Source organism: Diadema setosum, chromosome 4 (genome assembly GCF_964275005.1).
Source record: "Diadema setosum chromosome 4, eeDiaSeto1, whole genome shotgun sequence".
NCBI classification, from domain to species: Eukaryota; Metazoa; Echinodermata; class Echinoidea; order Diadematoida; family Diadematidae; genus Diadema; species Diadema setosum.
In genome coordinates, this window is record NC_092688.1 from 11,447,839 (window position 1) to 11,463,326 (window position 15,488).

At 36.7% G+C, this 15,488-nt stretch overlaps 1 protein-coding gene across 1 annotated transcript in view; it reads right to left on the minus strand.

The window, feature by feature from the left end:
• LOC140227610 (xanthine dehydrogenase/oxidase-like) overlaps positions 1–15,488 on the minus strand; it is a 28,282-nt gene that overhangs the window by 6,542 nt on the left and 6,252 nt on the right. Inside the window, exons 9-25 of the mRNA XM_072308027.1 lie at positions 14,913–15,083; positions 13,830–13,906; positions 13,009–13,105; positions 12,468–12,571; positions 11,514–11,683; positions 10,550–10,724; positions 9,060–9,158; positions 8,527–8,650; positions 7,764–7,815; positions 7,059–7,182; positions 6,359–6,481; positions 5,387–5,614; positions 4,633–4,763; positions 3,176–3,350; positions 2,237–2,428; positions 1,467–1,618; positions 1,006–1,084 (exon numbers count right to left, since the gene is read on the minus strand). Of these exons, the coding sequence (XP_072164128.1) occupies positions 1,006–1,084; positions 1,467–1,618; positions 2,237–2,428; positions 3,176–3,350; positions 4,633–4,763; positions 5,387–5,614; positions 6,359–6,481; positions 7,059–7,182; positions 7,764–7,815; positions 8,527–8,650; positions 9,060–9,158; positions 10,550–10,724; positions 11,514–11,683; positions 12,468–12,571; positions 13,009–13,105; positions 13,830–13,906; positions 14,913–15,083 (2,273 nt within the window). The remainder of the gene's footprint in view (positions 1–1,005; positions 1,085–1,466; positions 1,619–2,236; positions 2,429–3,175; positions 3,351–4,632; positions 4,764–5,386; positions 5,615–6,358; positions 6,482–7,058; positions 7,183–7,763; positions 7,816–8,526; positions 8,651–9,059; positions 9,159–10,549; positions 10,725–11,513; positions 11,684–12,467; positions 12,572–13,008; positions 13,106–13,829; positions 13,907–14,912; positions 15,084–15,488) is intronic.

Genomic DNA, 15,488 nt, shown 5'->3' on the forward strand with positions numbered 1-15,488 from the left:
AAACTTAAAGCTTATCTGTTCCTCTCACACTGAGGACTGTAATTGCTGTATGTCATTGACAATATTGTAATTTTTATTGGTTTATGTTGTATTCTTTATTTGGTATATATTTGTTTTTTGTTTGCCATTTTTTTCTTTGTTAACATATTTGAACATGTATGTATGTACATGTATATATCTTTTCATTTTTGAAGCGCCATGAGCACTGAAAAGTGGACCTGTGCGCTATACAAGTAGCCACTATTATTATTATTATTATTATTATTATTATTATTATCATTATCATTATTTCTCTCTCACCCTCTCTCTCTCCCTCTCTCTCTCTAAGAGAAAGAAAAGTCAAGCAACACCGTGCCGTTGGGACGCCTGCACGTACACGCTAACCCTCCAAGCGCACACGCTAAAATCATAAGCGCACTGTACGCTGGGTAACGACATGGCGTCCAATTTATGAGTTGGCCAGACTCTCTTAATATACGGCACTGGCTATAATGTACCTCTAGCAGTGAGGACAAGATAATAGAACTAAGCACTAATTCTGAAAATTGTGTTTGTTGATAGGGAAACTTGATCACTGAACTAGTAAATGTGACAACAGAATTAAATTCTAGTCTACAAAGCTTTGGTTTTTGTTATATGTTCAAATTTGCATAAACTGTCACAGATGACTAACGCAGTAAAATGTCTCCAATATGATTTGTAAAACATCTCCCTACATATCAAAGATTGGCATTGTGATTATGTCCTACTTGTCAACCTTTTATAATACATGCATCTTCTGGTGGTTGCTAGCTAGAATACATACTGGGAAACATCTTGAACTAAATGTAGCACCCCAAAGAAGGACTAAAATGTTATTGACTCAATTTAATCACATAGGTCCTCATTCACTTTGAAAAGGGGCCTATTTCTACTCAAGAACCCCTCCTCCACCAAAAGGTAAACAAACAAACAAACAACCATGATGTTTAAAGTGTCACAGTTTGCAACACTGTATTTTCTCACTTGGTCAAGGGAATGCTGTTGATCCACTCCAAACTTTACCGGAACAATGGCAATACCACGCTTCCTCCATCGGTTGGTCCTGCATGGTTGAAGGAACAGATTATTGCGTGACTGCTTGGTTCATGACTGCGATTTCATTCACTTCACTGTATACACCATATATTTTGCTGGGATTTCTTTTTGCAAGGCTTGCTGGCCGTTAGCTATTCATAGATTTAAAAATGCACAAAAGAATAAAAAAAAAAAAATCATAATAGCCCAGCTGTAATTTATGTAACTTAATTCCACTAATTTACATTCTCTTCCTAACATCAACGCACATATATAAATATCTAAAATGTGAAATTGTTTCATCTTAATTACTAAAAACATAACTACATATTTTACAGCATAAATCGGTGTTGCATATTTTGGCACAGATTGAGGCTATATCATTATGAATAAAGGATCAATGGTCGCACCTATTGAAAGCCTGGATCACATCCCTCCTCTTCTGGTACTCGCTCTCTTCCAGGCACTGGTCCCAGCATCTCTTGAGAGCTGGTATCCCTGGTGATGGGACCTGGTCCTGACTTCTGGTCTGCCAATCTGTACCAAAGTTGATCTCATGAGCCTGTGAGCAAAAAATGTGTCAACAAAAATCTTGCTGGTTGACTTGGTTCCTATTCTGAAAGGTCATAGTTTTTTCATGTATGTGTGTGCTCTTTGAAGTGTTTTACATTGTCATCCACAATTGGGGGAGGAAATCAGGAGTCTTCTCAGTCTGATGATAGAAAGAAACTGGTCTTCTTGATTTGTAGATTTTAATTCCTGTCTCTGCTAGTGTTAGTTATATGACAGATTTATTCAGGTAATTGAATTTAAATTTGATTTATCAAATTTACTATTCATCTTATCCATTTGTACATCCGTTGTTACATTGTCTGTTCAACTATGTTATATTGCAATTTTGTATGGCAAAATAAGTAATAACAGGGGCAGATCCAGGAAATCCATAAGGGGGGGGGGGGGGGGCACCTTTACAAAATTAAACGGGGGCGCCAGCGCCCTCCCCCCCCCCATTTTTTCTTTTTATTTCTTTTGCTTTAACAAAAAATAAAGAAGGGGCACATGCCCAGTGCACCCCCCCCCCAATATGCCAATTCTTGTCACAAACATTCTGATTCATCCAAACTTCATTAAAAAAAAAGCCTATTTAATGCCAACACGCTTCCCTTCCCAACCATCTCACCTCTCTCTGGGTAATATTGCAGGAAAGCGCTATGTCAGAGATGATGTGCTGCATGCAAGCCGTGACCTGGGGAACTCCGAAGCCCGTCATTGCTGTGTTGGAGGGTCTGTTGGTCTTGCAGAGGTAACCGGTGACACGCAGGTGATCGATGGAGTATACATTGCCAAGATGGAACATGGCATGTTCAAGAACCTGTGGTCACAGTGTCAGATAAATGTAATTCAGAGAACATGGGATTGGAGTGTAATACACAGAACATTATACTGGTGTTAAAGTGTAATGAAAAAAAATATAATGTTTACAATGTATTAATACAAAGAGCATGGTGTTAGAGTGTAATACAAAGAAGGTGGTGTCAGTGTGGAATACAAAAAAAAAAAACTATAGTGATAAAAGTGTAATACAAAGATCATGGTATTACAGTGTAATAGGTCCTACAAATAACAGGATGTCACAGTGTGGTACACAGATAGTGTGATACACAGAATACAGTGCCACGGCTGTGTCCTGTGTATCATAGTGTATGTGATACACAGGACACAGTACCACAGTGTAATACATAGAAGTAATTCCACTGACAAAGAGACTTGTGAAGTGACAACATCATCACCTCCATCTAGTTACATATATCACTGCACTTAATTTATATATTTCTCTCATGAAAAGATGCATAATTATGAAATTCCACAACTTTCTTATTTTTGGTCCAGTGCTGGTAAGCATCAACAATTCAGACCACATATGATAATTTTGATTAATTACATCCAAGTTGATTATGGTGTGGAGTCACACTTTAACGTGTTCATTCAGGAATGCAGGAAAGTCTTCTCAACTGAACTTTATAATTCATGTCTTCATAGGAGCATGGTCTACACACAAAATAAATAAATAAATAAATAAAAATACTGGTATTGTGCATGTTGACACAACATTGCTTACATCACCAGAAACATCCAGACTCCAGCCACAGTCCATGTAAAGCCGGACATCCAGCCCTCCGATCCTCCCTTCTTCACTGAAGCCGACCTGATACTTCACGAGGACTGCACTCCTGAAGCCTTTCATCAGTGTGTCGTCTTGGCGACTGAGAGCTAACCTCACTGGTCTTCCGGTCCTAGGATGACAGTGCAAGAGGACTTTGTAAACAATAAAACAATACAATATATAAAAGTAGAAATGATATGATGTATCATCTCACCTTATTCTTGTGATTTGAACTCATATAAACATCATTCTGCATGCAACTAATGCAGTAAACAACCACCATGAATTGACATGATTTGATTTGATATGATTTGATATATGATATGATATATGATATGATGTGATATATGATATATGATATATTATATGATATATGATATATGATATGATATGATATGATATGATATGATATGATATGATATGATATGATATGATATGATATGATATGATATGGTATATGATATGATATGATATATGATATGATATGATATGATATATGATATGATATATGATATATGATATGATATGATATGATATGATATGATATGTGACCCTGCACCTCAAAACAAGCAAAAAGTCCCCAGACATGGATTTTTAGTTCAGACCATATTCTGAAAGAGCAGACTTTAAGCTTTAAAATGATGTATAACTCAAATCAAATGGACTCTCCTAACCTATCTAAACATTGGAAAGAAAGCACAAACTCAGGAAAAGTGTGAACTGAGAAAAGAGGCTCTGAAGTACAGTGTCTATCCAAGCGCTTAATCTTTACCAAACCGCGCTGGCTGTGCGATGAATGGGACAAAAAACAGGAAGTAAACCACCAGAGTAACAACAATGAAGGGATTATTAGATTAAACCGAAATTAAGCATGCCTCATTAACACATTCTGTCCATAATTAATGCCAACTTTCAAAGTAGTAGCACCATCCTTTCAAAAGTTATTAGAGTTGAAAGTGAAGAGTGTGGACAAGGTTTTTCAGAAATGAAAAAGGGATTCTAAAGACACTCCTAATCACACTATTCTACCAAAAATGTTCGAGATAAACTGCTAAAAAAAAACACTTTCCTGCCCGTTTTATGATACCAAATTTTAGCATAATGTAAAAGAAGACCCGCTCTTTCAGAAAATATGAAAAAGTCAAGTTCGGCTAGGTTTACCCACTTCATTTATTTTCAGTCCTCACGCAAAATCAATGTGTGCGACTTTATGTTCGTTTTGAGGTGCACGGTCACATATGATATGATATATGATATGATATGATGTATGATATATGATATGGTATGGTTTGATTTGATTTGATCACCACTTTTTACATCAACAAATCTGAAAATCAATTATAAAAGACGAGGATCAGTCATCATACACAAATGCGGTTCATTTATGGTACAAAATTAAAACGGCAACTTACTTGCGTGCTGCTACAGCCGTAGCCACGGCGTACTGTATGCGGCTTCCCTTTCCACCAAAGGCTCCTCCGAGTCTTCTGGCCTGGCACTTCACACAACTGGCTGGCACCCCAAGACAGTGGGCAGCATTTAACTGTGATGTCATTCAGAGAACAGCTTTCTGAACATATATGTCACAGTGTTGGGCAGACATTTCTGTTTTCCTTTTCAAGTAAAACATTATACAGCTCTAAAGCAAACAGCTCGGAGTCCATAATTGTTACCAAATGTCCATTAATTACTTCTCTTCTTTTCACTATTTGATGCAAATTCAGAAAAAAAAAGTTATGAAGCAAGACATATATTGTGTTTCATATTTGTCCAATGCCCTCACTTCATATGCTTGTTAGTACTTGATCAGTACTCAAAAGAATATCAACAATGAATTCTTCAATTAATCAACAAAGTTACCCAAGGAAGGTGAAATATAGAAAGTATGCACAAGTATCAAATTGCACTTGTTACAAATGTTTTTTATATTTCCTTTGATTATCATTACTATATTATTCTTTTTTTTTTTTGGGGGGGGGGGGGGGAGCAAGAGGAAGTATTTGAAGATTTATCTTCATCTGGAAACTGTGACCTAAAAGGTCATGCATTTAACCCACTGAAGACTAGTCCCACGTATATATATTCATGCAGGTGTCTATATGGAAAGCGTGTGTTTTATCAAAATCAGCTCGTCCTCAATGGAATCTACGAGGTCTGAACTTTCACCTGAACATGAGTCAGATTCTCTGACGTCACAGTGATGCTCATGCCATCAGCCTCCAGCGGCTCGGCGATGCAGACGCGGGGCTCCAGATAGGCGTGGTCCTGGCCCCCGACGTGAAGCTCACCTTCCAGCAGGATGCACGAGGTGTTGGACGTTATAGCACCCTCTACGTCTCCTCTGGTGAGCACCTTGGGTTCAGGCTCCAGCATTGAGTTGTGTGTTATTGCATCCTGGAAGATGGAGAAAGAGAATGGAAGACAATCTCCTTGGCCGACATCCACATTTCTCACATTTTCATTGTTACATTCAGTGTTTGTTAAAGGAAACCAAAGCCCAAATGAAGGGGTCGGTGCAATATAGTGCTAACCCACACTTCTGTCAAAATTGAGTTACATGCATTTTCATAATCCTTATCCTTCACTCTAACCTCCGTGAAAATATCATATTTGAATTCAACCAATAAGATGGTAAAAAATGCATGCATTCATGTTTTATCAATGTACAATGTATGGACTTTCCAAACATTCAACAGCGATTATCTCAAAATAACCATTGTGTGGGTTAGCACTATATTGCACCGACCCCTTCAAATACAAATGAGGATTAAGAGAAAGCAGCAATATCAAAAGAGCACATCAGTGAAAGTTTGAGGAAAATTGGATGTTCTTTTCAAAAGTTATGAATTTTTCAGCTTTAGCTGTTTTCCTTGAAGTGTTTGTTACTCAATATACATATACACTGTAGCTCCCCCCCCCCCCTCCCCCAGCTCTAGAAGTGTATGTTCACATTATTTAAAAGGCAAAAGAGAAATAATATGTCAAAATCAAAACCAAAGATCAAAATAATACAGTGAAGAGAATGTAAAAGTTATTCTCTAAACACAAATACTGTAGGGGCCTACATGTACAGCATTGTCAGAATATTAACTGGTCAATAGCAACATTATATATTTATTTCATACATGACAAACTTACCTCAATAGTCCTTATAACTGGATCTATGTCCTCATACTGAACTCTGACCAGTTTCGCTGCCTTGAGGGCTGTCTGCCGACTGTCAGCCACAGTAACTCCAATCAGCTGTCCAACTGACTGGACCTAGAATTAATTACCACAAACAATACACAATGCTAAAATGAAGTAATTGACTTTTTACTAGACCATGCCAGTATTTAGAAATTGTTCCTATCCTGTTATGTTTTGTATCATTTATTTTTGTTTCTTACTATAAATTTTTATGAAGTAGCATTGTTTTCTAAAAGCACTAATATGTTCCATCTAATATAGCAACTATTTCACCTAGTTTGATATTTTCTTTAAAAATAGCTGTCACTTTATCACAAGTGCCTTCTAATATCATGGTTTTCTCAACACTTTACTTTTCATACAGCTTTATCAAAATTTTGCCAGATCAAATAATGCATGGACTGAAAGTTTTTTGTGTTTGTCTGCAAAGAATCATGTGACAACTGCAATGAGAAATATAATGAAGCCATGATGCAAAAAAAAGAGAGAAATTGTCAAGAAAAGTGACATCTTCTCTTCTGATATATGGCACTGTAAGATTGACAGCCAATGAAGTTGATTCTTTTTTGTCTCTTTGACAGCAAAGCAAACAACAAGTAAACAAACAAATAAACAAACATATCAAGTGAAATTTAAGCAATAAACAAACCTTGGAAGAGACAAAGCATTCCTCTGCCAGATCCATCACCTGACCGTTGACGCCAGGGATGTCCAGATGGGTCACAAAGTCCACAACTCCTGGCAAAGCTAATGCTTGAGATGTATCCACTGACCTGTGTCACACAGGAAAATACAGATTGGTAATAGCACTCCCAATGCTGCAGTGATTCAGAAAATTATTCTGGACAGAAGAGTGCTACAGTATGGATTGCATTGAAAGAGGTGTGTATGTATATATATATATATGACCCAACAAATGAAGCATGATATACCACCGGTGGCACACCAAACAAAATGAATTTATATACCTCCCTCTGTTAGCAGGGTAGATATGGCAAAAGCCTAAGACAAGACCAGGACATTAGAAACATGAATATTATTTTTGCATTAATCTAAGAATGTCCCTCTATAGTTTAGCTCCATAACGTAGTCCATGCATGGTACCTCTGCCTCATTCCCACATGTTGCATCCTTCAACTTTGAAGAGATATTTCATCTTGAATTACAGAACTATACATTGCAGGACATTTATGCATTTTGATATCGATATTACATATTTGGCCATAAATATACTTAACTAATACTTTATATCTCTCCTTCTCTCTCTCTCTCTCCATTTCTATCTAGCAATCTATCTGCTATTCTGTCCTTCCATCTCTCACTCTACCCACCAAGCATCTAGGGTTGTACTCACAAGATATTTGCATGGGGTCTGATGCTGAGAACCGGGGCTGCCGACAGTTCGCCTTGTTTGCAAAGACAGAAACTTAGTCAAATAAACATTCTTCTTCAAGTACTCGAATCATACACATTCTCACTGCAAAACAAATTTCATGTCTCTACAATAATCAAATGCCATATTAGTCTCCATTTTACCCCAAAATTCCTATTGTTCATAGCAAATTCATTGGGTTGCCTTTTCAAATTTTTGTAGGAGAAAAAATCCATAACTTAATACAATCTGAACCTTTTTTCCAGTAATCCAATGCCATAATAGTCTGTATTTCACTGAACAAATCCTATTATTCACAGCAAATTTGTTGGGTAGCCTTTTCAATTTTTTATAGGAGAAAAACATCCATAACTCAATACACTCTGAATTTTTCTTTCAACATCACATCACATATGCTATTTGACAATAGTACTACAATGAAAATGATGTAAAGTTACACTGCCTGTGATCACATACAAGATTTTCATAGCAATGTTTCCAATTTTGCTGATCGTACAGGCATGAACAGCAATGGTGTAGATTTTTTAGGACAAACAAGACTAGGGAACCAAATGTTCACTCCTTTCATCCTTATATCACGTCACGGGAAATTCTATAAAAAAAAAGACCAACACTGTTGAATATTTCACAAGTAGGCCCTATTGTTTTCAGTGACAGTGAATAACACTGGAAGTAAAGAGGAATAGAAGACATGTTAAAGTTATTCTCAGAGAAGGAACTATACCATCAAGTGGAGGTATGTCATCAACAAAGACTGCTTCTTCACAGCTAAGTTCATTTCTAGAATGAGACTCCGGTGGACACTCTACCGCCGAGTCTTCATTTTGGCCATCACCTGAAGGGGGAAACTGAAAAGATACAATAAAAGACTTATCTTAAAACAATTCACCAACAACTACAACAATGACAACAGGAAACTAGAAAAGCACTCTGAGAGCACAGACCTCCACCAGGCAAGCAGCTCATTTCCACCCACGCATGCTGAAAATTGCACAATTTCCCATTTTGCACACAGACAAACAAACAAACAAACAAACTAACAAACTAACTAACTAACAAACCAACCAACACCGATGAAAACATAACCTCCTTCCTTGGCGAAGGGAATAATCATCATAATCGCATGTACAATCAAATCATATCATTTGATTTCAAACGAGATTTTAGAGAATACTCTCACTCGATACCATATTGACAACAAATTAGTTTAGAACTGGTGGATGCGTAACAGCATCAACAGGATTTCAGCTCGTTTACCTGACAGACTTCGGCACTCCCGGGCACTCCAGGGTCTGCACTGGATATTAGGCTGGGATCGTGTAAGGGAATCCCCAGGGTTGTCTCATGGAGAATGGTCTATAATGACATGTGGGAACCAAGAAAGGTAAATAAAGCATATGAGCATGTGCGTATGCATGGGTGCACTTTAATAGTCATGTGTGTAAAGCATGCAAAAGCAAGCAAGTATGTGCACTTTTCCACCTACTATATGTTACTGAAACATCTCTTTATCTCTTTATATACTGCTTGATGTAAAGTTCTCCTGTAAGGAAAAACATCAACAATGATCTCCAAGAAATGATGCCACTGAAAATGCACAAACAACATAGTAATAGAAGGGTCTTGCAAAACAAATTCAAACTTCGTGCGCATTTCTACATTATGTTGAATAGCAAAGAAAACATACATCTTCTCATACTTCAAAACTCACTTATTTCGTTCAGCATACAATGTTCAGTAACTTACCAGTAGTATTAGAATTATACTGTTATGATATGTGGTTTTCAGTTGTGACTTTGTTTCATTTGTTGTATATATGTATGTAAAGCGCTTTGAGAACCTATTTCGTGTTGAATTGCGCTATATAAGAACATTTTATTATTATTACTTGGCATTATGTTCACACATTAATCATGATATATTTTCTACACTGATTAATTCCTGCAGAATATAAATAGTTTTGAGCTAAATGTGTACATTTCAGACATGCTGTAACTCCAGCAGTAGATGAACTCTGCAATGAATACTCTCTCTAAGATGGAGATGTATGGAAATAGAAAGCGTATAATGGTGATATATCACCATGTGACCTTATACTTCAGATGCATTAACCTTTCTCACATATCTCAAGAGTCAAGTGAAGGAATTCATGAACTCTTTCAATATTTAGTCCACATGCTTCACTTATGACTATTATTTTAATCAACTAGAATCTATAACCCAGTCTATTGTAATGTCTTATAATTCCCCCACATCCCAAATTTAAACTCATCATGATTACATGAAGTGTGAAAAAAAGCCTTGCAACATGAATTCAGTATCACACATTCATCTCTCATTTTAAAGGCATAATCTACCATTTGCAGATGAAACAAAAACCCAACTTTAGTGCTTCAAAATACTTCTAAAATGTGAGTTGGGGATAGAAACAACCAATGCCAAAATTTGAATCAGTACAATTGATGTCAAGTACTGATAAATATACAAAATGAGAACAATAGTTATGATAAAAACATTTCTAGACTAAACCACCTAGCAACGGTTTAGTGACAAATATAGTGATATCTCCTTATTTTTTTTAGGCTTTCTTATGAAATTTTTACATGGAAGGATGTTTTGTGATGCAACTGACCTACACATATGATCAAATGTGATATCATGAACATTTTTCAAATTACTGCTTCCAATGGTAAACAACAGGCCTACCTTTAATGTATATGAGAGACGGAAAAAAATACATTTCTTACTTCGTCATTCTGTGTGTCCCTGCACAATCTCACAAAGCTTTTGACGAGACACGCAGCCATCAATGACCTCAGGAAGTTGACACTATTCAGGTCAAAGTCAGAGGGGCGCAGTTCCTGGGCTGCCTGGGTTGAGAGCCTGCTTAGCACTTCTTTGAGGAAGTCTTGGTTGAGTAATCTGTCAAAAGAATGAGATAGGTCAAGGGGGAAATCATGAGATTAAATTAAGTGTGAGACAAAATGCACATGCTTGCTTGATTATGGATATACAGCTTGCACTATAAATGTTATTATAATGCACACTGAGGAAGTGCATAACTAGTACTGGTAGTTCAAATTGCTAAATCAGGGGGGTGTTTCATCAACGTTTGTCAGCACTGACAACTTGAATCACCACAGTAACAGTCAGTGACCAGAGCATCTCAGCCAATCAAAACCAAGGATTTTGCTGAAATTGTCAGGGTTGACAGTTGTCAGCGCTGACAAACGTTGATGAAACACCCCCCTGATGCTAAATTGCAGGTTGTGTCATTTCTAATTCTATGCTGAAAATAGTTGAGGCAACATCACTTCAAGGTTTGCATTACAATTCTGATTCCACAAGCTTCAACAAAATAGTCTCAATCGCGTGTGCACTGCTTCCAAAATAAAGATCAGTTTTTCTACCATGCCACTGAAAAACCACACTACTGTTGTCAATCTTGGTTTTGGTGATGGGTGGTATATATAGCTTCAATAATTGCTAACAAAACATATTTTACCGAACAAGAAAAAGCAGAACTGTGCTTTCTGAAACCATTGTTCTAGCATTTTAGTACCTCACTCTTTGCTACAATTTCAAATACCAGATTTTGGAAAAAACTCCACATTGGAGTATTCATGTTAACAACATACCACATGACAAATATTTGCATTATTACAGCCATGCAGTGTGAGGGGAGAAACAAAGAAGAATTGATCTAGACACCTGTCAGAAAATTTGATTGGTCCAAGACTTTTATCTCCTCCAAACATAATCACAAAGGTAGAAATCCTTAGGGGGTTGGTGGCATCCATGGTGACGAAGCATCCACAGTTGACGGTTGCTAGGCAGTTTCTCTTCCTTTGGCCAAGTTTGTATGAGTAACAGAACTCGTTCTGTTCATACGATACACACGCAAATAAGAAGAAATACATCAGTGGAAGGAATAAGCACTATTTGTTTCAAATGTTGGAAATGGCAAAATACTGATTGGTGATGATTTCTTCCAACAATGACAGATGTTAATTCTCTTAGCATTGACTGATCAGTCTTGTTGTTCCAATTTTGAAGAATAGCCAGATGGTTTGATCTCGCACAACAACGATGCTTTTATTATATGTCACTGTACTTATCAATTAAAGCAAATTGTAAGATAATGCTGCAAATGTTGACTTGTATGGACAGGAATATGTTAGCTCAAATTTGCTTGAATTTCAGATATCAAATATAATACCACTCAAGCATATCTCCATAGCTACCATTCTATGTATTCTTCCCATCAAACCTTTTCATTATTCTGGGATAAAGTGCATTTTGTGCAAAAGGGATCTGCTCAAGAGACAATACAATGAAGATACGATCCAAATAGCAACACTTTGAAAGTGAAGAAAATTGTACTGGTTTTTGTGACTTTAATAACAATATGAGAGAGAAAATATATAGAACAGAATTAATGATTTAATGTATCTGCAACCAATTCCATATTTCTTTATACTATTATATCACTGTGAGAACTATGCTGCCATAATACATGGGGGTTCAGTCAAAGAGAAATGATTCCAACAGATTAGCAGCAGGACAAAGTATAAGCAATCTCAACTCAAAAATTCAAGAGGCCCGGCATGCAAATGGTGCTCCTCTCAATATAAACCAGTGAAGAACATATGAATCTTATCTCACCTGTTTGGTGAATGGTATGAAGACATCCTTGGCTATCTCACAGGGTTTCATGATGGTTCCTGTCTTTGCCCTGTATGTCTCATCAAGAGGTACTTTCCTCTCTCCTTGAAGAGAAATGGGAGAAAAATAAAATATTCTTGACGGCTTTCAAGGAAAAGGTGACTATCTCCAGCGATTTGCAAGATTTTAACCACATCCCATATCCTTTCCAGGATGAGTAGGCCTATTGATCTTGATAGTGATATGTACCCTATGTATTGTTTTGCTATTTCTCAGTGTAAAAAAAAAAGGAAAAAAAATATATATATCTTATATTTTTTCAGTCATACATGAACAACACAGTTTCCACAAGGTGAGGCATATGGAGATGAGACACTTTGAGACGAGACAAACTGTTGTTTTTTTGTTGGTTTGTTGTCACAGATTTTTTTTTCATTTCATATGTAATGAAATAATGGTATTTGTTTTCATTGGTCTCCCATGCTTTGAGCATACCTATGCTTGCCTGAATGACACATACTCCAAAGATATCTGTACTTACCATCCACTTCCATCAGTGTTGCTGTGGCACCACACACCATGAAGACTGGTACCAGATCTCCACGCTTTGAGAAACTCCAGATAGTGCCTCCAAGACTCTATAATATGAAAGAGAGAAAGGATGTTTTTCTCTTGTAGAAAATATCAAGAAAAAAATGCTTATGATCTTACTTTGTAAATCAATATAGCACAATACTTGAAAGTCACTGTCTCTAACAACAATAAGACAATATGGCATCTAAATATGTCAATAAAAGCATACAATTCTTTAAGATTAAGATTAAACATTGAAGATCAGTAGAAAATGAAATGAAAGGATACCTACACTGATTTTGATATCAAATCTTTGATGATCACTAAATATGACAGTGCATTAGAGGTTCTCTTAGTATAATAATTTGATATAACAGTTCTAGAGGTAGCCCACCAGATAATGACACCCATGTCTCATGTTTGGTGGTAAAGGCGTAACATACATGCTAAGACTAGAACAAACAAAATTAGCTGAGGGATATAAAAGAGGTGTAGGGAATGCTGGCAGCTCTACCAATTGTTATAATCTTAGCTGCTATGGTGAAAATTGCATGAATTTCATTTTTGAAGTTCTAATGCAATGAGATTTTGTAGATATATGTGTATATACAATATATTACTTTACAGAGAAAAAATACAACAGTGGACACCTGGTGAGAATTTCACCGTGGTAAAAAAGATACCCATGGGTTAGGATGATATTAGTAAAATGGCTGGAGTAAAGTTTGCAAAAATTGTATGCTGTACAAGAAATTGTGTGGTATTTATTGAGTTTCTCCACATACTCACAGCAACATTTCTGATCTGGGGACTCGCATACCGCTGTACCAAGGTGACAATGGCTCGAAGAGTTCTTGTTTGATGCTCTGCAGTTGTCGAGGAATGATAAATGTGTCAAGCATGAAAGCCTGACTGAAGAAACGTGGCTTGAGGAGCACAAAGTACCGGTACTTGAAAAGAATCCTTTCATACTTACATCTGATAATACAGCATACTTCTTAACAACAACACAAACCTGACTAAAATAAGAAATGATAGGGTTTTCACTGTTGGTTAGACCAATATGGACAATCACACACCACTTAAAAATGGAACGGTCCTCCCACAGTATTGCCGTCAGATAGAGTGAAAGGGCTGTCCATTTCTAAAAGAATACAGTACTTAAAAGGGATGGTATAGTATTGGTTGAGGTGGGGATTCAGCTTTTAGCTTTTGCAAGATACTTACAAACCACTTTATAAAATGTTAAAAGAGTATAAGTCCCTACAATTCAAAGTTCATTTGGTGAAAATTGGCTGTGAAATGGCTGAGCTATCAAAAAAATAAAGTAAAACAAAGCGATCCTGATAAAAGTGGGGTACCACCTTTTATTGCAATTGTTTCATTTTGGATATCTCAGCCATTTCAAAAGCAATTTTCATCAAATAATTTGAATTACCCTTAGAATTATATGCTCTTCCATATTTTATAAGAAGTTTCTCATTATCTCAAGAAATCACCATAATAAAAAAAAAACATTGAAAACCTGAAGTTCCTTCTCAACCAAAACTGTCCCTTTAAAGACAATCCAAAACCTAGACTTCTTATGGGAGAAGAGATACAAAAAAAACAATTGCAGTGTTATAGCTGAACCTTTTCCCCAAATTCTTGCTTAACTTTGCTCTTCACTATTTGCCCCCTGCTGGTACATGAGGTGCACAGACATTTCTGGATGATAATACGTGAAGCTTAATATTCTGTCAGTCAGTAAAAGAAATAGAAACAACAATGCACAGGCTAAAATGACAATAGTAAACATATCAAATGTGAAAGTATATTTTAATCATCACTGGCTTTTAAACAAAAAAGCATCCCAAAGCAAGAACGGCTTACCAGGCAGGTCTTTGATCAGCTTCTTGAGACCATTCTCCAGCTGGGTCATGGTGGTTGACCCTCCAATGGTGACCCCAAGGTCAGAGGTCTTGACCTGGGTCAACTCCACAATGGCAGGACCAGGGGATATGACAAGTGGGAAGGTCGCACATTTAGCTCTCTTTGAGTTGCCTGTAAGTTTTAGCAACCATTCCTAAAGTATTCATCAATCATACCATATACACACACATTTCAAATGTGCCAAAAAATACCCTATTCCAATAAATGAAATTGAATGAGCTGTGCAATCTAAAATGAAGAGTTTCAATCAACGTAACGTATTCCTATGACAGCTGCATTGGTAGATATTTGACTGAAACTAGTGGACACATTCTGATAAACACTCACACTTTTACATGCAAAACAACGCAAGTGACAGTGGGTTTCACTGTGTTTTTTATAATGACCAAATCAAAGGCAGCTGGTGTACATTCTTCTACAATGGAAATAAAACTTATCCATGACAAATAAAGTAGATCAAAAATATATGCATTGAATCATTATCCACCTCATTGAACAATCACTGATATCAACAAT